General features: G+C 39.3%; 1 protein-coding gene across 2 annotated transcripts in view; it reads right to left on the reverse strand.

The window, feature by feature from the left end:
- Window positions 1-27,564, reverse strand: part of zgc:171482 (zinc finger protein) — a 59,721-nt gene that overhangs the window by 28,984 nt on the left and 3,173 nt on the right. The window contains exons 2-3 of one of the 2 annotated variants that reach the window (XM_005456501.4): window positions 12,504-12,620; window positions 5,918-6,010 (exon numbers count right to left, since the gene is read on the reverse strand). In XM_005456501.4, coding sequence (XP_005456558.1) covers window positions 5,918-6,010; window positions 12,504-12,614 — 204 coding nt within the window. In that variant the 5' untranslated portion in view covers window positions 12,615-12,620. The remainder of the gene's footprint in view (window positions 1-5,917; window positions 6,011-12,503; window positions 12,621-27,564) is intronic. The other variant, XM_005456503.4, reaches the window with a different exon arrangement.

Genomic DNA, 27,564 nt, shown 5'->3' on the forward strand with positions numbered 1-27,564 from the left:
ACTGATATTCTAGAAACAGAGACACTGTCATTAGAAGTCTTTATGGTTTATATATATAGTAACAGTTCTGGCTTCATAGGTCAATTTAATCCTATATCCCATATAATCACATTTTATAGAGTTGTGTGCTTTCAACTTTGTAGCATAAGCTTTGAGAAAGGTACCTTCTTGTTTCACTATGTCAATGACCTGTTACAGTCAGCTCTGTGCCTTAAATCAACCTAAAAATGGAGCTCGCACGACTGAATTACAAGTCAGCAGAGGAGACCTCTTTGTCTCTCATATCCAAGCTGTCCAACTAACCATTTGCATTCAGCTTTAACTAGACTAGGTCAAAGGGTCCCTACACACTATTATTACTTTCATTATTTGCCAGTCAAGAGCAAAGAATTCGTTAGTGCAAAGAAAGCAAAATATTTCAAGACAAGACAAGAAATGTACATCGATTTCTTTCTGTTACATCCTTGCTGGGAAGCATCAGGACCCATGCACTAAGAAAGATGCCCCCCAGACAACACTGGTAAGTGGTTTGAGTGATCTGTTTTTAACGCGCCTTCATAGTCTTATCTTACCCTTGTATTCAGCGCTGTCCACTTTTAAAAAGGACACTTTAAAGAAACAGCTGTAGACAGTGTCTACGCATTAGTCTCTAGTTCTGCTAATGCTTTGGCATCTCAAAGGAGTCAAATCCAGGTGCCAGAATTTGCAGATAGCCCTTGCCACACGACTGGAGGCTGTTATAGCAACGTTTCTATGTCTTCCTTGAACTCTTCGCATTCAACCTCCACCTTCTGTCTGTTCATCCGGGCTTTCTTTCTTTTTCTTTTCACACCAGCACACTTTTTAGTCCAGGTGTTAATTCGAGTTGGAGGAGAGAGAGACCTCACTCTCGGTGAGACTACAATAATAGAAATGTGTCTGAGACACCATATCTGAGTATGTGGGTGCGCCCGGTGCGTGTGTTTGTGTGTCTGCCTTATGTCAGCTCTGGTTAGCATCACGGACACTGGATGTGAGAGTTAAGGACACCTTTACCTTGCAGGCTTAGCTTTGTCTCTCAGCGGTCCCATCTCTCTCTCTCTCCATCTCTTTCTCTCTCCTTCTTCTCTTACTTTTTCGTCTCTCTGCCTTGCCTTCACTCTTAGCCTTTTTCTATATCTCTTTGCCTCCCTCCATCCTCTCTCCCCCTCTGGGCTCCAGTCTCAGTGACTCTGTGTGTTGTGGGATGAAATATTTATCTGTATTGGCAGGCCCGCGCAACCGCCTCTCCTCCTTCCTCTTCCCTCCTCCCGCCTCGCCTCCTCTCCTCTTCACTGACTCTCCCTGCTGTGATCATGTTAAAGGCTTGCTATGAACTGTCCCAGACCTCCGCCCTCCATCACCATTAGCATTAGAGCTACACTGTTATCTTGCTCTGCCAATATCATCAGCCAATATTGAACTCTGTATTATTTACACTATTGAACACACTAACGGTATTAGTTATACAAAAATATATTTTTTTAAAAATTCATGGAGCATTTTAGAAACAGTGTCATCACACAGTTTCTCCAACAACTCAGGTTAGACTAAGACTCAAACCATTATCTGCACCACATGGAGCAGACTAAGCATTGCAGCTGAGCAGAAGAAGCTTGTGGACTATTTGACAACAGTAAGTTGCTAAATAGACTCTAAAAATCTTGTTGGAAAGCACTGTTAGCAAAGAATATCAGCTGATATTTCAATAATGGAATTTTAAGCTTTCTAGAAACTGATATGGACTTAGGCCCCAGAAATTTGTATTAGTATCTTGGTTTCTTTATTAGCACATGCAGCACTGTCTAATGTGTATTTGCCATTTTGATTTTGTTGTATGTAAAGTAAAAAACAGCTAATCTATATTTATCCAGTGTTTTTTATTCATGATTGCAGCATGGGGCGACAGAGACTCTGTAAGGACAAGTCTTCTCCTCTTTTCTCTTCTCTTCTCTTCTTTAGGAAACTTTTTTTCTCTTTTTCTCTTACTCCATCTTTCCTTCTTGCCTACATTTCTCCTCCTTCCTCATTACCATATCTTCCCCACTGCCTCTCAGTTTTTGTGCCTCCTCTCATCTCCTTCGCTATTTGTCCCATTGTTCTGCTTTTCCACTTCCCCCTCACATACTCCGTATACCTTTTCCTTCCCTGGGCAGTGGTGTTGAGCTCTTGTTCTACTAAGATCTTGTTGTACCAGAAGGAGGAAGATAAACTGCAATAGGCTGATGTCCCATCCTTGTGTGTTTTGGGGGTTTTGTTTTGTTTTTCCAGTTTTTGACTCAGGACAAAAAGCCTGAGCTGTTTCTCTGTGGCAGTCTGCAGCAGTCTCACCCGTCACAACAAACACTAAAAAGTAAGCGAAGCAGTCGACAGAGATGGAACTGAAACACAAAGAAGCATCTACTCGAAAAAATCAAAGATGTTACACCAGGGATTTAGTGACAGTGCGGGGAATGTTTTAAACAATCTGAAACATGTGTGGGTGACTGACATATGAATAATTGTCAGCTCATTACAGCTGCCACTCTACCAAACCACTTCAAACACTAAATAGCGTCTCTGACTCACAGTTTTTCCTCCATCGTGCGGAAAGTCGTCACCTTTTCGCTTTCTTCGTTTTTGATTTCTAAATCTCTGCCATCGCTCATTACTGTGTTTCTCTCTGTTTTCCACACCTCGCTGTCTCTACCTGTCGCACCTCGCGCATCTGTTGAGACCGATTTGCATGCGACCTAATTGTCGTGTGTGTTTTTTGTTTGCACATGCCGCACGTATGCCTGTTTGTCCGCTGCCTGACAGTGACGTCTGTATCGCAGATTTTGTTTTTTCTTTTTCATTTTTGTTTGGGTGGCTTCAATCTGCTCACGCACCTAACAATAGATTCCTAATTAGCTGTGTTTATCTTCCTCTCCTTCTGTTTTTCTTTTTTCTGCTCCTCCTCACTTCTCCCCACTGTTCTGTGTTGGGGCGCTGTGGGAAACATTGCTAAATATACTCGTGGAGCAGCTCAGGGAAACAGAGCTCTCATTTAGAGCTCGAGGATGCTCTGAAAGTGTAAATTAGAAGTAGTCACAGTGAAAATACAGCAGTGGAGGAGAATAAAAGGTGAAGAAAAAACCTTTTTTTTCTTTTGTCTTGCCCTTTGCGCGGGTGAAAAACTGCACAGATGGAGAGAGAGAACAGGGTGGAGAATAGGGCAGAAAAATGGATCATGTCTCCTCTTTCATCTGAGAGCACCTTGACGACCTACTTTCTCCATGTTTGTTCTGTGACAAAAACTTTCACCTTTACACACAAACACAAAAACCTTAAAGCATGGCATTTTACACTGACATTTCAATCACTCTGCAAAAAAAAAAAAAGCCTTTTCTGCAGTTCCCATTGGACTGCACCATGTCAATCAGCACAAAACAGGAGGGAAAAAACATTGAGATGAAGTCTAGAGAAAAGACGTGCAACGCTTCCCCTGGGAGAAAGAAAGATGAAAGAGATGAAAGAAGAAAAGTTTATTCCGAATTGAATGCTGACAGTTTCACCTCGGGAAATGAAATTAATCTCTGCTCATCTTACATCAGTTTTCCAGCCTTGACAAATAATCAATGTCACATCTCTGCGTGAAAGGTTATGAACAAAGTGCTAGCTGTGGCACTCACAGTAGGTTACAGTATAGCAGATGCGGGATGTGTGTGTCTTCGTGCACACAGCCTATTTATGTGTGTTTAGTGTCCAATGTGAGGTGAAATCCACAGTGGGCTGAGTCATGTCTTATTTGGTTTTTAGAGAGACAGATGGAGACGCAGGTGTGAATATATCCACAGTATGTGTGTGTATGTGTGTGTGTGTGTGTGTACCCATAAGCCTTTGACATATTATTTTATGAGTGTCTGCAGTGTTATGTGTTACCTTTTTACAACTTTTGTTGTGAACTATGGTTCCATTGGTTGAGTGAGGCCCAGGTCACACAGTCCTAGAGACTAAATGATGACCCTCTTGAAACCACAGGCCACTAGGGAAAAATGTACTTTCCCTGACTGGTTTGTGAGTCAAATTGGGAGTCTGTAGGTAAAATTGATCACAAAGAAGTATTTGGAGCTGCACCCAAAACCTCCTTGTGGTTCCAGTTTGCTTTCCATTTTTTCGTTTCACTAGTGCACTCAGTACTTGGCAAGTATTTGCAGACAAGCTGGAGTCTACCAATGCAAATCTACAAGCATACAATCATAGTTAGATGTTGTCTATGGATCCATAATTCACTGCAGCGTGTGAATTTTAAACATGTAATACTTTATACTCATTTGTATGCAACATCAGAACTGTTTGATGGACTACAAAATTCCCAGCAAATTTTAGTAAGTCAACTTTTAAACCCACTTCATATATACTGTACATATGCAAGGTGACAATTATCATGATTTGGACATATTTCTCAATTTTACTTTCCTTTTCAAAATATTGTCACACAGCTATTTCTGACACTTATGTAGAAAGTAGGCAATATTTATATATATATATATAAAAAACACATTAACGGGAGCTGGGCTTTATTTTTGTTTTAGTCTTTTGCCTATAAACGTCTTCAGCCTTCAGACCACTATAGATAACAGATACTAAAGACTGTCTTTAATATCTTGTAGTTTGGGATTGATCTACTGATCTACTTTTTATCTAAAAGAATGGTTCTTAAAATTTAAATGAATGCAATCATTAGGAAAAGAAAGACTCTGCATAGAAGGATGAAGGAAATGGTGTAAAAATGATCATGGGTCATGTGCAGGCAAACAGTGGGGGAACAAACCAGTACATGGACCAAATAACATAAGTCTGTCGAGAAGCATAGTTTAAACACCACCACTGTACTTGGTTGCTCAAGCTCTAGGGCTTGAAACTGTTAATCCAGGTCTGTTTTTACGCTTTAGTCTCGCTGGATTTATTTTCTGAAACCTTTAGAGACTTTCACCCTCTTCACCTCTCCTTCTGTCTCTCTCTCTCTGGAATTGCTAGATTTGTCAGTTAGTTTTAAAACCTTTATTTTTCCACCAGCTGTGTCCTCACAGTGTGCACAGTATGTGCTTTTAGTGTGTGAGTGTATATTTTATGCCACATGGGACGAGCCAGATAATTGGGACACACAATGCAATATTGTAAATCTTCCTCTACACAATAGTCGATTACACACACACACACACACACACACACACACACACACACACACACACACACAAATTAATCATTACCAAAATAGCAGTTATACTTAATGTTTGAAGCCCAACAATTCGATGTAGGATACAAATGCAATCTCAGCATTTGCCACAGTTACAGAATGGGGCTCTAGAAATACAGACACAATGGCTTTCCGACTGCACATGCACACGGACAGACACACAAACATTGGTAATGCACTGACCTCCTTTGCTATGGCCTGCAATAGTCAGATACAGAGCTGCTTGGCGCTGTCTGCCTTCACTAAATCTGACCAAAGCAGGCATAACCTCTCTTGGGAGAATTATAGCCCACAACTGCATACAAGAGATCAAACATTCCCATGAGCGCTTGGACACAATGGTTAAGGATGAAAGTGGACGAGCCTAGCAAAGGATTAGACTAAAGCTAATCAAAAACTAAGGTTTTTGTCATACACATGTGATAAAGGACATTCAAAATAAACGCCTTTGCTCCTACTAGAGTTTCCATTTAACTGCATTGCAGAAAATTATTTCAACTTATTTAGTTCATCAGTAAATATTTAATACATTTTTACATACATGTTAAAAAAGTTTGGAGTGATAATATACATTTTAGGTTTATATTTTATATATTTGCACAGCGGTGGACACACACACACACACACACACACACACACACACACACGGACACACGCACACAATGAGTGGAAGCATACTGGATTATCTGGCCTCAGTCTTTTGGAAGGTGGTCCTCCATCTTCAGGATGAAGCATGTAGAACAGACGTACCTTGTTGGCATGTTTCTTACTCTGGCAGAGAGAGAAAGAAAGAAGCAGAGGGTCAACTAGGAAGTGAGTTTTTTTTATCAACTGTGCCAAGTGGAAAAAAAATCAATGACTGTCACTCTATCTTAGCAACTCCCTCCAAGCTTTTATCTTTCTTTCGCCTGATGATGCTAGTAAACATTTTGCTCCTGGCCAGGTGACTAATGGACTGGGCCGGCCTCAGCTTTGTGGATCCCTGACTAAGATGTGGAGAAGTGTGTTAGTGGTAGTGGATTGAAGACTCTTTGCTTGATCTGCACACATTGAACACTGTGAAGTGCTAAATGTTGGAAGTGAGGAAAGACTTTTATATCGGAGAGGAGAAATCAAATGCTAATATTCAGCGATAGGTATAACTCCACCGTGTGGCAACATGTAGTTACAAGCTTTATACTTTTATATACTCCTTCTGAAAGGCTATCTGTATCTAGCTCAATTGCAACCCAGTATCGTGTGTACTAGACAAGCCAGTCCACTGTGCCCATTTCACGCTTTGCCTCTTCAAAACATGAAATTGACACATGCAGAAGTTGCATTACCAGCAGAGGGCGATAGTGAGGGAAAAAACGTATGAAGTACATTCCAGGGTCCTTAATCACCGGACACGGTTAAGCTAGGCGGCTAATATGTATTTACATGTAAATGTGTTAATAATGTCTGTTTAAATGCTTTTCTGTGATTATTTTCATGTTGGCTTGAAATAAAATATCTCCCTCTGCTGTTACTGCAGCTTACTGCAACTTCTGCATGTGTGTACATTTCATGTTTTGGAAAGACAAAGGATGAAATGGACACTGTAGGCCAACATGTCCATTACACGATTTGCATGACAAATGTGTTCAGAAGAACTTTCAGACCTTAATGATGAATATAAAAAAAGAAAAGAAAAGTGGGTCACAGTAGGTGGCAAAATTCATGAAACCTGGCAACCTCAGATGTAATTAAAAACTTCTTGGCGATACTAAGCTTTTCTGTTTTGTGGACACAGTAAATGTCAAGCATAAGCACAATGAAATTAACAGTGTCTAGAGACCAAGTCTGGAGATATCTAAATGCTGTTACTGAGTCACCCCCATAGTCTCACATGGCAAAGGTAAATCAATCTTGTGCAACAGACACCATGTAGTAAAGATTTGCATTGTTTATTCAACACATGATATACAGCAACATGATCCTACATGATTCAACATCCTAACAACTCTAAGTGGTGCAAATTTTATTTATATCTCATCCACCTGACCTATGGAGTTAGTGTTGTGGCCATGTCGACAAACAGTTGGCCTGACCAGGGGCATTACTAAGTGGGTGGCGGGCACTGGCCACCCCCCAAAATTTGCTGGCCCCAGTGGCTTCCCCTGACAAGTATGACCTATGTTGGTAATAATGTTAATAAATGTGAGCACAAGAGAAAGGAAGACATGCTACAATGAGTTGAAACATTAACTTGTTATTAATTCCTACATATATTATTTTTGTCACTCACATTGTGTCACTTTGTTGTCCCCCGTGATTTTGCGTCGGGACCTGCAGACATTCTCAAATACATACACAGACAGAAGGTTGTGTGTCACCCCAATATTTTTAGTGGCCACCATATGGCCACCCCTATAAAAACAACTCTGGAGGCGCCCATGGACCTGACACAGACAGCTGCTAGGTTTCATCTGCTTGAAGTTGGTAAAGTTGAGCCCACTACTGTGTTTAAGGTGCTGGTTAATTTATAGCATCCATTATTTTCCTGTTTATCTAATTCAGTGTGGCTGGAGCTTATCCCAGTTGCCAGCGGAGGAGAGGCGGCAGGCGGGGTACACCCTGGGCAGTCACCAGTTTGTCACTGGGCTAATACAGGAAGAGAAAATTTAGAATTACCCTCTAACTGCATGTCTTTGGATTGTGGGGGGAAGCTGGAGTACCTGGAGAAAACCCACACAGACACAAGGAGAACAATCAAACCTCGCCAGATGGTTGATTTGAACACAGAACCTTCTTGCTGTGAGGTGACGGTGCTAACTATTGCACCACCGTGCTAACTGCTTTCTTTTGTTTCTTTCTTCTTTTTTAAAAAAAAAGGAATTATTTGTCTGTACGTTACAGCCAATCCAACATGTTTGTGATTGGTAGTATCACATTAGTTTGTCATTTTAACACTAATTAGTCTATATGAGTGTCTGTATGTTACACCCAATGACTGCAGTTTGCTAATCAAGATTGCTAGCAACAGCTGATAACTCCACCCCTTCAAAGAAACTTCTGGCATCGAAAATCCCACACAACAAACTAAAGCTTTGAAATGCCTATGTCCATCTGTATTGTCTATTACCCCATCATGCACCATGGTGCAAGGACATGATCACTGCTGCTTGCACCTTTCATTTTTCTTGTATTTCCTTCTGTTCTGCTGTAACCAAGGCACACTCCAAAACAATTCAATTTGCTCTTCTTACTTTATTGTGTTAAGATGAATATAAAATCCTGTAGGAGGCAATCATTCTCTCTTAAAACACTATTCATCGAAGGTTCTTTTACTTTTTTATTTCATTTACTTGTATTTTTTTCAATAAGCAGTGAATTAGTTTACACAAACCCAACTGTGCTAACACAAGGACAGTAATCTATCAAGCTACGTACTGCACTCTTGCTGTAAAAGCTTTACTAGCATAAACATGAATAAACACAACAAGAGCAAAGAAACTGTAAACAGATATTTAACAACCCTAGAAAAACTAATTATTACATGATACGCACGACATTTTAGCCAATGTTCAGCAACGAGGGTATTATAATTCAAAATATGCTTGTCATGTAACTATTTCAAATGACAGCAAAAGCCATTTCAGTTTAAAGAAACCTTTTATTTCAAGGCTTTTGCTGTGAAAATTTGCACGAATATGCAACACACACGCTCCCCATCATTATCTGAGACTCGCCTCTTAATTGACTGTAGATTTTACTGCTGCGCTTGACTATTTTGTTCTGGTTACTAATATGTTATTCTCGCTACACCTAAGCGTGTGTTTCTTTGTCTGCATGCATTACTGTACTTAAGGGTATAACCAATATAAGCTATAATAAGCCAGAGTGGTGTTTACATGAAAGGACAGCGAGCCGTCCTTGAAGCTGCTAACTGTCACTTTAATGCGGGACAATGAAAATCCCCCGAAACACTGCAGGGTAAAGATTACAGAGTGTGTATGTGTTTTGACAATGCTATCTTGGTTGACACTGCTATCTTGCTCCATACACATAATTTTACTGCCATGCTCTGGCCTTCATTCCTTCCTACTATATAACGTATATCATTATCTATAAATTCTAGGGCTGCCATTATTTTTTCAGCGTTGACACGATCAGAAAGATTACACTTTTACTACTCCATATGCAACAAACACAGATTGTTCAACCAAGTGCAGGCACACGAGTACAGCCGGTGATAATGAAATGCGTCAAGAACAAAAAATGTGGAACTTTGGATTAATGAGAAATTAATGTGATTAGATCAAAGTAAAACTATTTGTCAAATGCTTTTATCTGCCAAACTTTTTAATCTATATGACATCATATCCATATGATATGAAAGTAAATGACAAGGCATTGTAGTTGATGCTCCAGTGCTTTGATTGGATTCTTCGCCCCAAGGAGAAGAACCCGACCACGAACTCACGTCTCTTCACTTGTCAGACTACTGTTGATGCATTTTGTCAGTGCCTGTGTGTGTCTTGTGTTCATAGGTGTATAAATGGTCATGTAGTTGATGGCTTTGGGATATGGGCTAAAAGCAGGACCTCATGTCACCATGGTTACCCTGCACTGACCCTCCGTGCTCGCCCTTCTCTAATGGACTATCCATGTCTCTCTGTGTTGTCTTCCCCTGTTTCTCCGAGTGTAAAATCAAGACGGAGGAGATAGACAGGGCTGGAGACAGCTACATAAAAATGTCTCCCACAACAGCCTTTAGAGCTGTGATATGGCCAGGAGTGACATGGGCAGAAACCAGCTCCAAGATTGAAACCACTAAAGTAAACATAGTTGCAGAGAAGCACTGTGCCACCAGAACACTTAAAAACCTTCCTACCACTCTGGAAAAACTAATTGGAATGGTTTATGGAGGATGATAAGCCCCAGATGTTGAGCCAGCCTCCAAACTCTACAGATCCTAACTGGGCTGAGAACACTTGTGATGTGCCTGAACAAGCCTGATCGATGGAGGCCCATTCTGCAACTAACTGTGCCAGTGCCAGACAGACATCCCTAGGTCTTATATTCATGTCCTGATATGTCAGAGATGTTTTGGCCATTCCATGGTTGAACTTACAATGTTAGGTATGGCACAGTTATATATGTGTAAGCAAAAGAATCTTGAATCTTTGAATCTTTGAAAAGTGTTTTGAATCACATGTAGGACATCTCAAAATAAAAGCAGTATTGACTGGTTCACAATTAGAGAAGTGTCTCATCAAATAGTGAATAAAGCCCTCACACATACACTGTCTAATGCTACGGAAGAATAAAAATGTGCCAAGATAATGCTAGAGTTGTCTCTATTCAAATCCAATGAAAAGGACATACTTGTCAGTGTCACTAGCAGCTGATGGAAATTTCCCCTCTGCCACACACAAAGCAGAGGAGGAAAAAGCTATGAAAAAGAATGAAACCAAGAAAAAGACCATGATGGCTGGTGGTGGTGATGGAGGAGCATGTGGTTAAGAAAAAGTAGGCAGACATGCAAAAGACACTGCACTGTGAAAAAACTGGAAGGGGAACTGAGAAAAGGAGGCTTACCTAAAGGGACTTAATGAAGTGCTTAAATATATCTGTCTTATAACTTTTACAATCAAATGCTTAAGTGTGTGACAAATGAAACTGAAGATAAAAGGGCTAGTGCAATGGCCCTCAATGTCCTAACACACAAAGCAATGTTAAAACCTTTCATATAAGGTGCTAAAACCCAAAGCACTGACAAAGTGAAACTGACATTTCTAGTCTGAGACCAGACTTGGTCATCTGGTCATGCGTTCATCACTATGTTTATGTTGTTGAACTGACAGTCCCCCGGGAAGATAAAGTAGAAGTACCTGCACAAGAGTGGAGGGCACTTTGATATTCTGGCATTGCAGCAGAGGGTGAAGACTGAGAACGGACGTGTTACGTGTGTCAAGATAGAGTTGCTATAAATTAAAGGAAGGGCTAAAGGAAATGAACATCTCAGGACAGACGCTCAAGAAGGTGAGGAATTCACTTATTGATGCAGCAGACAGAACCACTGACTGTGACTGAAACAAAGGGGCACATGCTGGGCTTATAGTTGACAGACAGGTCACACACCTGGGTTTGTTCAGCCTTTGGTTTTAACCTGAGATAAAGCGCTGAAACATAGAATGCCCAAAATGCATTGATGGTCCTATTGACCAACAGCAACACCCCTAATTGGCTAAAGACAGCCTGATATTGACCTGGATTTCGTTCATTAGTTAAGTCCATTTTAATTAGTCCAAGCTGAAGCAACTACCTGAAGTTCAACAATTTAATACATATAAATGATCTCATCTCAGAAGAGGATGCATGAATTGTTTAAGTGAGACATTTAGGGATGTTTGAAGAACAATTGTGGGACTCCTGACATTTTTTTTTCTTTTGGTCGGAAATGAGAAATTATTTTTGTTTTTGAAATGTGCTGCTAGTAAATTTCCCCATCTTTGCCCTCTATCCGATTGGAACATAACATTCAAAATATTCCTGCTTGCAAATTATTTGTTTCCTTGTCTCCTTGATCTGCTAACCTCTACAGAGACCTTTTGGAACTGATGAAATGCAATGACTCAGCTTGCCTATTCATCTGCTCTACTCAAGGCTGTGTGTTTTTGTCAGGCTCGGGAGGGACAGAAATAGATTACTGACAAGTGAATGACGTACTGTAGGTGCACATCCATGCAGAAACCTACCGTACACACCATCATCGCCCTTGCTTTAGTCTGCCTAGATAAGGGCCTCACCCTCATTAGTCTGCTTGTTAATCCCAATTGGATCTTGTAATTAAGTACGACTTTAATGCAGTACACTCACGCAAGCACACATTCACATGCACAAACACACACATTTAGATACTAGTTAAATAATGCAAGGGCTGAATGGCCATCCAATAAATTACTCTGAGAGAGTCTGCTGAAAGCTATACTACATTAAAATAAAAACTGTGTGTGCACATTTGTTGTTGTGCAAGTAACTAGCATTACCGTGCTGCATTAATACTATGTTTAATGGATGAGCACTATTTTGAATGCCACAAGCAGAAATTGGTACAAATAAGGCATTTGCAAAACGTACCATGCAGGAATCTGCCTGAGAATGCAGTAATCGTTGCAACATTTTGGCTTGCTTTATGCATAAGAACCTTTGTGTCTTCTTCAGTTGTTGAACACATGTTTATTCTGGAATAATATGAGAAAATACCTCAGAAACTGAGCAGAGGAGATGGACTCACCTCATAGTGAGCGGTGCGCTGGGACTCGGAGATGAGCTGGGCATTGCAGATGTTACAATAGCTCTCTGTGAACAAGCCTCCATCCACAACGCCCGCAGACTTCATCTTCATCTGAGACTACAAAAACACACACACACACACACACACCCAAACATATGCAAATATGAATATGATTAAAATGCAGGACGGAATAAAATGTCAGTGAACCTTACTGTGTGTGTTTGAGATGCATGAGCATGCAAATATCTCAATTTAGAAATCGTTTTTCCTTCAGAATGACAGATTCATTATGACAGTTCAGCCCAAAATATGTTGATCCTCTCTGTCAGAACATCTTCTCATGGATTTTGGCTCTAGACTTGGAAACAATGGCCTGAGGCTCTTGCTCGAGTTTTCTGCATTTTACTTAGTAATAAACTTTTTAAAAATTATTCAGTAAGCTCTAACATGATGTTGAGAGCAAAAGCTTACTTAGATATGACTTTATTAATGACAGACACAGCAGAGAAACAAGAATTGGTTCCTGACTTTTTTAAACATCAAAAGTGCAAATACAAATACAAGAATGTGATTTACTTTAGTCTTGTAGGCCTTATCTTAACAAATTCATAATTTGGAGTTATATTTTATTTTAATTAAATAAATCAAAACTGGTTATGAAACCAGTAATATCACCATAAAAATGCAATGGAAAAACTATAATCTGATAAAATCAGCCATCTTCATCTCTTAGTTAAAGTTGACGTACTCGCTTTCTTTATTTTCTGTCGTTGCATAATAATAAGGTCATTAACAGACACCATTCAAATGTGAGCATTTTTGTCTAATATTTAAAACAACCTGTTGACAGTTTTCACTTTAAGCTCAGCTCTGTGGCTCAACTCTTGTCGGGTGTTTCTTTCAAATCTGGATCAGAAGAAGCCTCACCATCCTGGCTCAGTTATCACAGTTATCTCACTCATCGCTTAAGGTTGATAAGCTCATACATGTTTTCCATGTAATGTCAGAATTTACTAGGAGCATTTTAAAGGACTCTTAAAATTACTTACAGCATTTTTAGAGACAAAATAAAATCTAACCATATATAACAGACCATAAACATACAGTGTAACAAATACTATAGAATAATGTTGATTTGCTGATATCATATGTTTTTACTGTTATTAGTTTTATAACAATAATCAACCATATAGTTACAGAGGACAAAGCTGCACTGTTTTCTTTAGAGATTAAACACCATAATATCGATTTGTTTGCACATAGTTAGTGGACATTCATGTAAAAAAAAAAAATCAAGGAAAAACCTTTTTGACTACCTTTTGCTTTTATTTTTATTAGCATTACAGGCCAGACAAATGAGAATGCGATGACAGAAATAATGAAGCACAAATGTCTGCTTCTTTGCACAAATGTGAACAGATGATGTCCAAATGAGTCACGACTTTATTTTAGACATTAATGAGCTTGTGACATCATAGACGTATTCTCAAAATGTGCGCATTAATTTACCCAAAATCATTTGGGCAGAATTTTTACTCTCGGTGCACAGAAGTTGGTTTTTTTTAATTAATATCCTGATCATATTGTGAACCAACCTTGGTGAGAGTTTGCATAGTTCAGTAAAATTCCTTACAGTACACAGTTTCGTTACCTTTTAATTAGACACCCAACCTAAGTACATAACACTTATGGTAATTAATAATAGGGTAATAATCATTAAGCTTGGCTTCTAATGACTGGTTTACAATAGATATTTGGAACCATGCTTTCTTTTTATTCTCATGCATGTATTTCTACTGCCTTTGCCTCAGACATGAGCTAAATCAACACCCTATCTGACACTGCTAAACTTAGATTTTACTATATTTATATTAGTCTGCTGTGTGCCATTTAGAAAGTGCAACTTGTGGAGGTGTTCTTGTAAAAACGAACCAGGTAAAAAAAATTCAGCAGTGCCAACCATAATAAGCAGTAGTGTATGTAATGGAAATGCTGTAAGCAACTGAAACTTCCAGGAAGTTTTGAACATTGGAAGGAAAGTAATAATGTTGTAAGGCAGAGAGAGGGTTTAACGTCTCTGTGAACCTGTTTCCAGTAACATTTCCCTTTGAGAAAAGGTGTTTTTATACCCGGTGAGCGCTGGGAACCACTTAAACCACAGAAACATGAGCATCCTACCGGGAGCGATGGCTTGGAGCCTAGTACAGTGCTTTGCTTATATACAGAGTACAATAATAGAAACAGCTTAATGATCTGCTCTGGGGTATTATGTTCAATTTTCTATTCTCTTCATTATGTGCGCCCTATAGGCAGCGCTCTGACATGGTAAGAGTGAGTAACGGGTCTGTAGGGAACGGTGAACAAACCAAAGCCATTAAAACCGTCTGAGGTCCTTTTGCCAAAGAAGTGGCAGGACAGAGGGCTTGCAGAGGGAAAGTCTTTCACAGCTACGAAGTACAAGGGTCCTGCCGAGGTCAGCTCTGGTAATTTTGAAAGAATAGGGTCTTTTGTGCTCTACGGTATCTTGAGAATTACAACATTTGTGACGAGATCAGACAAAATGTACTCCACGTGTCAGCAGGGAAAATGAATTGGTATTCTTTGTTTCACGTCTAGTGTTTAATTCCATTTAGCCAATATGTTTGCACAATGCTTCTGCGCACGCGCGCACACACACACACACACACACACACACACACACACACACACACACACACACACACACACACACACACACAGTTAGTGGTAATTACTCCTGTCTGTTCATCTTGTCTGTTTAGTGCACCCTGGACCTTCCAATTAACTGCAGACACACTGTATGGACATTTCTTTCATTATCTAATTGAAGCTGCAGTGAGACCCACATAAAGCACCTTAAAATGAAAAGGCACTGCATTTGATTTACAGTAACAGAATTTACTATCATCTTTACTTGTGTTCAGTAAGTTATACATGCTTGAGAGGCACAATATTCAATCTGAAATGCCACAGATGACAAGCTGTAAACTTGTTTTGTCTGGAGGCCTAGATGCATTATTACCTCCACAACGTGAAGTGTCCTATGAGGCACGATGGAACAGATATATCTTGGAAACTGACACATTAAATTTGCAGCAGAATTTGCAACCTCCTATAAATTTGTGACAGGAAAAGACCTTGCACTGCCAGCCTGGACGTCAGCCAGGCGGAAACGAGTCTATCTTTTAATCTTTAGGCTAATTAAAAATGATTGTGACTGCAGAAATATCCTTATCTTTCTAATATCTCAATTACCTCTGAATATTACATGCAAGATGGGGGATGTAGACTAATTAATAGAGGCAATCTGTTAGCAAGATTAATAGAATGGCAGACCCAATGAAGCGAAAAGATGGAGAGACAGATAGTGGGATACCTAATTGAAGACAGAAGGAAAGAGGAAAAAAAGGTTGGGGGAGGCAGCAGGAGGGTTAAATAGATGTGCTCTTCCTGCTTTAGTATCAATTTGAACCACAGGGCATGTATTATATATGTGTTATATTTAGTATCAGTGGAAAGTTTACCTTCAGCTCATCTTTTGATTTTGTCTTGTTAGTTTAATTTAGAACCTATTTTTTCACTTGGATGCATGCAGAAGTCATTGCAAACAACGTGATCACTTGTGACAAATAAAGAGAGTTTTTAAATAGAAGGGGAGTGGGAGTGAAGCTGTTGTATAGTCAAGCCCAGAAAAGCTATTTTCTTAATGAGCTACTTCTTAGTAATAAAACCGTTTGGTAACTAAAATAGTGTGAACACATGGATTTCATGCCAAACTTACAAACTTGGGAAAGTTCATTAATAGACTCTTACGTCAAAGAACTGATCATTTGCAGTTAGGATCCATGACATATATTTTGGTGTGTGACGAATAGTATGAATTATTGCTGCAACCCAATTAAATCATACAGTCATTAAGAAAGGACTTAACTGTTTATTCTCAACTTGTATGTACATGAGCCAATAACACTTACAAAAGCAATAAAAATTGGAATATAATTCATAATTCACTTTTAACTATCAATATTGCTTAAAAGAGCTCCATCAAACACTAATGTGGTGCTGGTGCCCAATCTAGAATGGGTGGAGGTGATTCTAGATTGGCCACTAACTCTGCATCAGCAGGAAAAGGGGAAAGTGTGGTGGTAATTTCTGGCACCAGCACATCAAAATATATTCCTGGGCCAAAGCTGGAACTACTGATCAGTAGCTATCAGAAGGGCTACCACAAGAAACTGGACAAGGATTAGAAGAGGCAGCTCAAAGATTTCATCCACTGTGATTTTCTTCTGACAGAATTTGTAAAAAGAGAAGTGGCTGATGCACTGCACTGTACAGAGTGAGCAGAGAGGAAATGTATTCTGTTCATATAGGAAGACTGATTAAGAACTAGACTTAACCTCTGGTGAGGGTTAACACATTGTGCATGTTTAATAAAAATGGCACACACAGTCTGCCCAGCTCACAATTCCCGGCATGCTGTAGCTGAAGGACAGCAACTGTTGAACTGACAAAACTCTCCATATAGAGCTTGCATTTTAGAGTTTTCTCTCCACGAGTTGACATGAACAGACAGAAATGCAATTTAGAAAGTAATTCTTTGGCTTACACTTGCACCATAAGGTCGTTGATAGTACATACAGTTTCAGTGATAACTGTAATGGAACATGCCATTTTTAGACTTGCTCCTGAAAATGTGTTATTAGTGACAGAATCACATTAACTATCAGCTAAATGGCACCATATCAGCAAAAAAGTTCACTTCAGTTCACCTCACTGTTGCAAACTTAACTCATTTAGTGGCTTTTCATAGACTTGCAGTGACTTTGTCCAATAAATAAATAAATAAAGTGTTGAAAGTTCTGCAACAGTACTGTTTCACAGTCATTTTACTTATTAAACCAAAATTCAATATATAACCCTAATTCCAAAACAGTTTGGAGACTGTAAAATATAAATAAAAGCAAAATAAAATGATTTCAGAATGACAATGATTACTCTAGTTTGTATTTACAATAGAACCCCGAAAAATATAGAATAAAGAAAAAGATTAAGTAATTTTACTTTAATGGCTGCAACACATTTTTAAAAAGTTGGGACGGGAGCAACAAAAGGCTGTACATTTGATGACACCAATAATTGTCCTTTATAAAGTCTACCTATTCACAATCTACTTGTTCTGTGCTCCAAGTATAAAGCCATCCTACTACACAGGAAATGTATTTGCTTTCTTTTTTATTGCTTTGGTGTAGGACAGGGGTGGGGAACTCCAGGCCTCGAGCGCCACTGTCCTGCAGGTTTTAGATATCAGTCTGGGTCAACACACCTGAATCAAATGATTAGTTCATTACCAGTCTGGAGAACTTCAAGACATGTTGAGGAGGTGATTTAGCCATTTAAATCAGCTGTTGGATCAAGGACACATCTAAAACCTGCAGGACACCAGAGGGCCACCCCTGGTGTAGGAGGACCTACAATGGAAATCTCATTGTGATATTCTAGAGAAGAAGTTCTGATGTGAAGTTGTCAGATGATTTAATGAAGCTAGATACACACTGGAAGTGATTTGCAGTAGCGTGGTGATCAGAGACCATGAAAGTGAATGACATTCTGTGACATTCTCAACAAGCGAGCCACTGTATCAACTACCAATGAGAGTGAAGAATATTGCTGATTGACACAGCATCTGCACAGACAGGATGCTAACGCTAAGCTAGCCAGGAACCCAGAGTGATGTTAAAACTAAGTAAATGCCTACCTCAGCCCAGCAGCCAGAATCTCAACAGGTAAAAAACTGATGAGTAGTCAGGCTGCAGCCGCTGTTTTCTACCTCTTCATGTTTCTGAAGTAGAATCTCTGTGGAGTGTCTTTGTGCTGATTTTCACCTTTGCTTTGTGTTGTCGGCTTTGTATTATACTATGAAGAAGATCATGTGTGCATCCTCATTAGGATAGGAATCTATGTTGGTGTGTAGGACTGCATCCTAACATGTGTTTCAGGTCAGTTTACAGTTTAAATAACAATAATAATATTTATATTTACAACAAGGTGCAATAATGATAATAATGTGCAATAATAACAATGTGCAATACACATACATTTATTCTTCTTTTTATTACTTAAGTTAGGTTACTGTGTTGTGTCATGTTGTGTTGTACGTAGTGCCGATGTGGGACAGTTTTCCAATTTCATTCTATCATTGTACTATGTATCTTATCTAGTTATCTACAGAGTAACATTAATGTAATGTAACAAGTATTGTGATGAATTAATTGCTCCTGGGAGTAATGTACTGCATTCCTTACTTATAATAATAGCTTTTTTTCAGTAATGACCCTGATCACAACAATGTACAAACATGTACAAGCATTTGACCACACAGCATACAGTTCATTTGGCTTTGATATTTCAAGAGAAAATCTTCATTTTCCTTGTACAAGATGGAAGCTTTCAAAAACTTTTAGTCACCTAAAATGCAATGAATGTGTGGACCAAAGGCCAAAACACATAGAAAAGATGTGTTTCAGAATACCCTTGCACATGTGGACAGGGGTTCGAAGGGTCTGGCAGAGCAATAGATGTGAAGAGCTGGGAACCTGATTTAGAACTGGCACAGGTGAGGTAGGTGTGGCAGACAGGTGCGTTGGAGCTGCATAACAAACTGAGGACATGTTGTGGATGGATGGAGTAACACACAAGGTTTAAGTAAAGTACAATATATTCCCAAAAGTAATCACTTCCATGACCACAGACGTCTAAAATCTTCTATGAACATCTGCTTTATATAAACAAAGAGTATGGACCTCCAGACTTAATGTGGCCTTCAGATCGACGAGTCTGGGTTTGCTGGTTGCCAGGAGTAAAGGTGAAGAGGGATTATGGTGTGGGGTTGTTCCTCAGGAGTTGGTCTCAGCTCTTGAGTTCCAATCAAAGGAACCTTTAATGCTTCAGCATATCAAGACATTTTGGACAATTTCATGCTCCCAAAGCCAGGTCCATAAAGACATAGATAAGCGAGTTTGGTGTGAAAGAACTTGACTGGCCTGCACGGGGTCCTGACCTCAACCAGATAAAACATCCTTGTTGCCATCATATTAAACACTATGGGTTGAGAATGGGATGTCACTTACTTACGTACGTATGTGTGTGAAGGCAGACTAGGCAAGACTTTTGGCAATATATGAAAGGAAAAAAAAGGCTTAGAATTAAAATGTGAAAGAAAGGTAAAAGTCTTTAAGAGTTAAAGTGAAGACAGAAAACAAAAAGTAGCATCTCCAATTAAAAATGAAAAAACCTCTAAACTCAATTGGACAGAATTATAAAAAGTAAATGAGTCTTAGCCGGCACATGCACAAACCTTCTGTCTTCATCAGAAGGAATATAAAGACAAAAGGGAACGCTCTTTTAAGACCACATGAAGTATTTAACATCGATGTGAACTTTGAAACTTCCTTAGAATCTCAGCCTCTGGCCCACTCTTCATTAAATAGCTGGCCTTGGAATAGAAAGAACTTTTTGTTCTTTCTAATAAATGCAGCTAGTGGGGCTGTTTTTTGTCGCATAGGCTTAGAATATTAATTAGGTTGTAATACTACTTGCAACTAGATAGTGTAATAAACAGAAGTCCTACCCTACTGTAGACAAACATATAGCATCAAGTGTTTGCCCAGTGGGGAGCTTTAGAGACACTACTCCTATCGCCTGACAGCAGGACTTTAATGGTAAAATGTGTCCTTAAGATGAACTTAGAGGGTGAAAAAGAAAAAAACAGAGACATTTTTTACAAGATCCTATCTTCCCTTCCCCCATTTCTCAGTTTATTCATTTATGCTCCATCAGGGGGTAGCTGCTGTGAACTGGACTGTCTCTCCTCCTCTTCCATTTTCCGTGCTCACATTTTCATACAGCTTCTATCTCATTCAAAATAAAGTGCTCCCCTCATTTAACTGTCAAATTATGCATACAGACGTTGAAATATTGACATCAGCCTGTGAGCCAATGACCTGTCTAATGAGTCACAAGCCGCAATGACAAGAGCAAGGGTTGGAGGTTAATAATATGGAACCCTATATCGCAAAGGCGCTGTGGCGTGTCACTTTGATGTTCCACATTACAGCTTTTTTTCTTGTTTCACTCCTGGTAATGTAATCTTTCCCAACACTGTCTTCCCTTCGTCAAACCCCTACACACACACACAAACACACGCACACACACTCCAAGATTCATAACCCTCCCCTTTGTACAGTAGCAATCAAAGGTAATAGACTGAGAGAACAAAGTCTTCAAAGGAGCTGAAGCCAGAGTCTGAATCCAAATCCACATTCATTCTGTTTGCACTGCAGGAGCTTGCTTTGTACTATTCTTGTTAAATACTGCAAACTGCATACATACACAACCTCAAATACAGCATGGGTACAAGCACATGGATTTGCTGTCAAATAAAAAAAAAAAAAAAGCCAAAAGCTTAAGATATGGAATCAGAGGTCCCGTCTGTTCCCCAGAGTTAAATTCAACAAGTTCAATCAAGAAGTAAAAGAAGAGTGTGTGATTGCGATGCAGAAAGAAAATCAACGCCAATTTTATTCCAAAATTGGCTGTGTGTTCTTCTACATTTATGTCTGGATTTCTTTGTCTGACTTTTGTAACATTTTTCCTGTGCACTTGTGCTCTTTAATACATTTTACAGTTCTCACATGTCAATTTGCGCTGCGAATCTGAGTGACAATTGCCCGTCAAGTCCTGAAATCTTCTCACAATAACCTTGGTGACAGCTTTGAGATGGTGTACTTCTTGTCTGAGTTTCCTTATATAATGACTGAGGGAGTGAATGTTACCTTGAGCCGAGGTCAGTGCTGCAGCCACTTTGCTGTATAAGTCAAAAAAGCTGGACTGGTCTAGATTTATAAAATGTCAGGATTTTAATCATTCATTATTATTAATCTCTGGCTGTCTTCCACGTCCTGTCCTCCTACCCTCAACCCCAGCCAGTCATGGCAGACGGCTGCTTCCTCTGAGCCTGGTTCTGCTGGAGGTTTCTTCCTGATAAAATGGAGTTTTTGCTTGCTCGTAGAGCGTCATCTAATTGTTGGGGTTTTCTCTGTTTTTCTCTGTGTTATGTAGAGTCTCTATCTTATGATATAAAGCCACCTGAGGCAACTGTTGTTGTAAATGGGCAATATATAAATTGATTTGAATTGAAATGAATTGAATGTTGACCCGGAAGGTATTACACTGTTTGCAAGCACATAATCTTTGACTTTTTTCTTTCCTTTTTTAATTCATTTAAAAAAAAAATTTCATTAATTAAAGAAAAGACAAAACTTTTAAAACAATCTTCTCTGTCAGCCATGACCAAAGAGCACACAATATAAACGCACAACTGCCACTGCAATGTTAAAGTAAGGAATTTCATAACATCAACTGTTTAAAGAAGTTTAAAGGACATAAATACCAATCGCAGGACCATTTTTGGGCTCTTATTTTGGAAAACAATGAGTGTGTAATCACTCACATGCTACAACCAATCTCATCCCTAATTCTGATACTGTTAGTCAAAGACAGTCACACATACTCACACTATGCTTTTTATCTCTCTGTCTCTTATCTTCATCTCATTTGCCTCTTTTCTCTCCCAGTGGTGGAAATATGCCCTTTAGGGCAGGGATTATTCATGAAAGATGGTGTAGGCTAGACTTATCCACTCTTGGGAGAGAAGAGGAGATAAGCTGCGGTATTATGCACCTTACTACTGGAATGAATTTTAGTGCAACTTAAAGTTGGAGACTCACATTCCTCTAAGAGGTATATACTGTTATTTTATGTAATGTTTGAGATGGATGTATATGTGAAGTCTGAGCTTATCCCAGCCAAGGAGATGATCATTATAATAGTAATAGTGAGTAATAATGACTTAACAAAAGAAGCTTAACAGAAACAAAACAAAATTGTAAAAACATATTTTCCTGATTAGTCAGCCTTTAGCATACAGACTCAATTACGTCTATTGTGCAACACACAGGAATTTTTCAGTGTAACTTATCAGGGGTTTGGCAGCTTTGACAGATGGCTGGCAGCACAGGTAGCTGTAGCTGATTTGAGCTCATTAGAATCACTGAACCTTTTAACAATGTTTATGGTTTTGGTGTCTTTTTAGCAGAATACGCAATATGGGCTGCTGTCTATGACAAAAACACAGTGAGCCAACCACCACCAACACCAGCAGATGCCATGGCAGCCCAAATCATCATAGACTGTGGAAACGTCCCATTGGACTTCAAATACTTTGGACCTTGATTTCCAAATGAATTACAAATTTTTTTTAAATCTGAAAAGAGGCATTTTCAGACGAAAGCACAGTTAGCACAGGTAAGATGCATCTGACGATATTCAGTTTTTTAAGGTACACTATACTTCTATTAAATGCACCAATCCACACAGACTACTAGAGTTTATGCACCTGTTTTCATGCTTTACTGTCAATCCAAAATGATCAATGAAACAAATAAATCTACAAACACTGTTTATTGCTTCATTTTACTGTTTCCATTAAGAATATTCATGCTGTCAGTCAGGTTGATGAAGACAGTTTATCTGAACGCTCTCCTTTCAGCTCCTCTGTACTTCTGACAGACAGACTGGTTCTGAAGGCAGTGATGCTAAATGCAGATCGGCACTGGTGTGGATTGAATAGATCAAATGCTTCAGTGGTGCTTTTGTGTTTTGTGTGAGTGTGTATGATTTTCCATAAGTCAAAGTGTCTATTAGTCATCTCTATTTATCAATTTATTTATATTTTATAACCTCTCTGGCTTGATGAGACCCTTGTATTCATGAGGGTACTCTGTTAGTTTTATCTCTGAAAATCTCTCTCAGTGGACCATTAGTTGTTAATGGTATTAATAACAGATCTAACCCTTTAGGCCATAATATGGGCTCATTAGAGGGAGAAAGAAGACCATTATCCTGGGCAAAGTTAGGTTTGCAGTTTAACGGCTCACATTTCCGCCTTAGTGTCTCTCTGCCTGTGTGTGTGTGTTCAGTAACAGACTTCTAGGCAAACTGAGTTAATGGTGGGAGACCAAAGGCAGCCTGAAATTTGAATGGGGGCTGTTAAGTTACTTCAACATATGGGAAATGCCATGTTAGATAGCAACAAAACTGTTGGGGTTTATCAGTTTCATTAGCAACTGATTAGATTTTCTTTTTATATACTTATATAGTTTGCCCCCTTTCACATGTTGCCACATGTTCTTTTTCTGTCTTTTGGGACTTTCTGGACATGTTTTCATTTTAAAAGCTCTTTTTGAAAAAGGTAAAACAAGTTTTGACAAAATGCAGACTTGGTATTTGGATGGCACACCAAGATTCACCCCCCAAAAACTATGTGACATCAAAGCACAGTCTGAAGATCCAATATAAGCAAGAAAATGGAGAAGAACTTTGTACAAAAGAACATGCTGCAAGGATTTTGGCTTTTAATGGTTGTCTCAGTGTACATTATGGCAGCAGCTATACACACAGAGACCCGTTCTGACAGGCAGTGAATGGAAGTGGGATCAGAGCACTAAAGATAAGTCAGTATTTTCATGAATATATTTTCCCAAGCCCAAACAAAAAGTCATACAGGAACAATATTGTTCCTTTTTTTCCACATATAAACCATATTATACAAGCAGATTAGAGCAGAAGTGAGCAAGCAGACAGATTTCCCAAGAGGCAACATGCACCTCAATGCGAAAGATATACATTTGAGACCAAGCAGGAGGGAGATGCACAAAATACGAGAACATACTGGAAAGACAAATAAGTATAAAAGATCAGGCATAAAATTTAGTGGAACGACTAAAACAGCACAAGCCACATAACGCTTTGCAATAGCATTTCTCCCTTCATATGTCTTATCCTCCTTTCCTCTATCTCTATTATCCAGTTGACATGATTTCATACAGCTAATTCCCAATTGCTCTTCCTAATTACAAAAACAAGCTTCTTTAGCTTCAAAATTCACAGAAGCATCAATACATACAGATTATCCCACAGCATCATTCAGTTAAATAACCTCTTCTTACTGCATGTCTGACTATGAAGCAGGTGTGTGAGTAGTTACAGTACAATACAGCTGTGAGTTGATTTTCTATTTACATCCTCAGAGGACATTACAAAGACATCATGGTACGATCATCTGTCAGTCATAAGGCTTCTGTTTTATATACGTGTGTGTCTGTGTAAAGTGTGTGAATGCAAGCTGAAGTGACAAACCCATTAATGTTACTTTTGCATGACAATTTTGCTCTTGCATGTCAGCAGGCAATATTTTCTGATACAACATTAAAGCATACAAATACTGTTCACCACTAATTGCTGCTGTATGCGTGGAAAGCTGTTTAGCTGCACAGGGCCAAGCCTGGTAACCGCAGTTGTGATAAAGGATGCTGCCTGTAACTTTCAATTTGACAATTAATTCTGTATAAATTTTGCACTGTAGAGGTTTTTTTCAGTGTGCTTTAAAAAAAAATCAGTACAAATAGAGGTTTCTGGGCTTGAATGTTAGAGCTTGCTTGGCCCTTGGGTGTTTGTTTGAGAATTGTACTTCCATCAGCTGCAGCTCCAAGATCAGGGAAGCAATTAATGAGATTGATTACTGCAACTAGCTCAACTCCTGAAACAAAGGGAATAAACTCCATGTTGAAATTAACCAGACAAGAAAGCAACTAAAACTTTAAGCCATTTTAAGTTGATCTAAACTTAAACATTCTGTAACTTTTAAAGGTCTTTCTTGCTTTCTGTTCTCCCTGCGTCTGCATGTGTTCTCTCCAGGTATTCTGGCTTGCATGAAGTTAGGTTAACTCAATGTAACCTAAGTCAAGGTGAGGTTACATTGAGTTGGTGATTCAAAATTGCCCGTATGTATATCTCTCTGTGTGTTAGCCCTGCAACAGAGTTGCAACCTGCCCAGAGTGTAACCCGCCTCTCCCCCTATGGCAGCTTGGATAAGCTCCAGTCACCCCCGCCGCCCCCAAACAGGTAACCGGGAGAAAGTGAATGGATGGTATTCATCCAATCCGGTTATCCACATGGTTTGACACTTCAGTATGTGCCAATAAACATGTGGATTTATGAGCAATAGAATTGTTTCCAGGTTTTTTCCAAGGGAAACTCCACAGGCAGAGATAACCCTTACTAACTAAACAGGCCTGAAATAGGACAGAATCTGCTCAGTTGAAAAAAGAGTTTCAAGGGTCAAGCAAGCTTTCAGGGGGTAAAGCATTAAACATTAATAAACACTCACTTCCATGGCATTTTCGGAGTGAGTGTTTTGGTTTCGGGTCATAGCCAGAGACCTAGCTTAAACACCAGTGATGATCCTTCATATAAAAGCTAGGTAAGTTTGACCAGAGAAGTCGTTTTCTCTCTGTGTCACTTTGATGGTAAATTTATAGATGCAAAGTGATCAGAACAGGGCTGCAGGCAGTGATCAAAGAATAACAGCTGGGAGCGGTGCAGCCCTGCAACAAGAGATGATCTTGAATGGGAGATTGACCTACTTTAAATCAAGAGTTATGGAACTTTGCAGTGGCACCTCGTGTGAGTTTGGGAATCCAATTAAAAATGAAAAGCTGGTTTTTATTTCACGTTTGAGAAATATTTTCAATACAGTACAGCACTGATTCTTTTATAGAGCAGCAAGGTTATAGGTATATGAGTTTGTACAGCCTGCACATGAACATTGTACTGCTATCGACAAAGTTAGCACACTTGCAGCACTGTGTTCACGCTGTGTGTGCATGGATGGCCACACACACGTCTTCACAAAGGAATGTGATACTGATATGACTGAATGTAAAAAGCATGCTGTGCATCACACAAACAGATGTATACCCAAAGAGACACACACTGGCATGAAGTAAATAGGGTATGACCTTGCGGCACCTAGCCTGTATAAATAGCCTGTATAAAGTGTCTTTGCTTCTTCGACTTGCATCTGTTCCTTTTGGTGTGAGTGTGTTTTTGAGAACTGAGTCTGAAAAAGAAATAAAAAGCAAAAGCATGAATTCTACATCTGATAAGCATATTTTTTTCTTTGCTCATTCACTAATGCACCCACAATATTCCCCTCTCCTCCCCATGTTCCCTCCCTATCTGGCAGCAGGCCAGTTTCCTAACATGGTGATGGAGCAAAAGAAAATTGATTTCTAAAGAGCTGCTATGCCCGGATATGAAATACGTAACCAGTTATTAGTCTAACCCCGATATTAACACAACACGACAACCGTGTCAAGATGTATATTAAAGATGTCGCTCTTGTTTCCTTTGAGAGATACATAAAAAAGGCTAAAAATGATAAACTGCCACTTGTTCAAAGCATTACAAATCAATGTCAGTATTGCACAGTTTTGATGATATCTACTTTGTTTGAGAGAAAAAGGAGAACAAAAAGCTCTAGTTGGCAATGCATTGATGCTGCTATGAGACGGAGTCAGTATCTTGATTGTGTAGACAGTCAGAGCGAGCGGGTCCATATTACTTACTATGCTGCTATTAATGAGAGGCCAAATGGCCCACACACTGATGTACTGTACATGGTCTCTCTTGCACGTACACTTATTAACACAGAAGCAGATGCACCCGTGCAAAGACAGCACACAGTGAGCAGTAAGGTCAGGGCTCACAGTGACTGAGAAAAAGATATTTGAAGAAGATATGCTGCCTGTTGCTATGGAGCACTCTGAGAGGAAAACATACACACAAAGACGCACACCTACACATGATGCTCTATCAATCCTAAAGAAAATGGAGCAATCGCACACCCGTGAAGATAAACACACATATACATGCATGTAAATACGCACACGCTCAATCAATCATGGTCCTATTAAAGAAAGTAATGAAGCTGCAGCCTCTTTCAAGAGCATCACAGCTTCAGTCGTCGCCCTCGGACTCTGTGTGTGTGTGTCAGCGTTTGTGTCTTTTCCTTCATATGTTTTATTTATATTTAGAAAGGAAAAAGGGGCCACTCTTCAAGAACAACATTGCTCTTCCATTT

Source organism: Oreochromis niloticus, linkage group LG13 (genome assembly GCF_001858045.2).
Source record: "Oreochromis niloticus isolate F11D_XX linkage group LG13, O_niloticus_UMD_NMBU, whole genome shotgun sequence".
NCBI classification, from domain to species: domain Eukaryota; kingdom Metazoa; phylum Chordata; class Actinopteri; order Cichliformes; family Cichlidae; genus Oreochromis; species Oreochromis niloticus.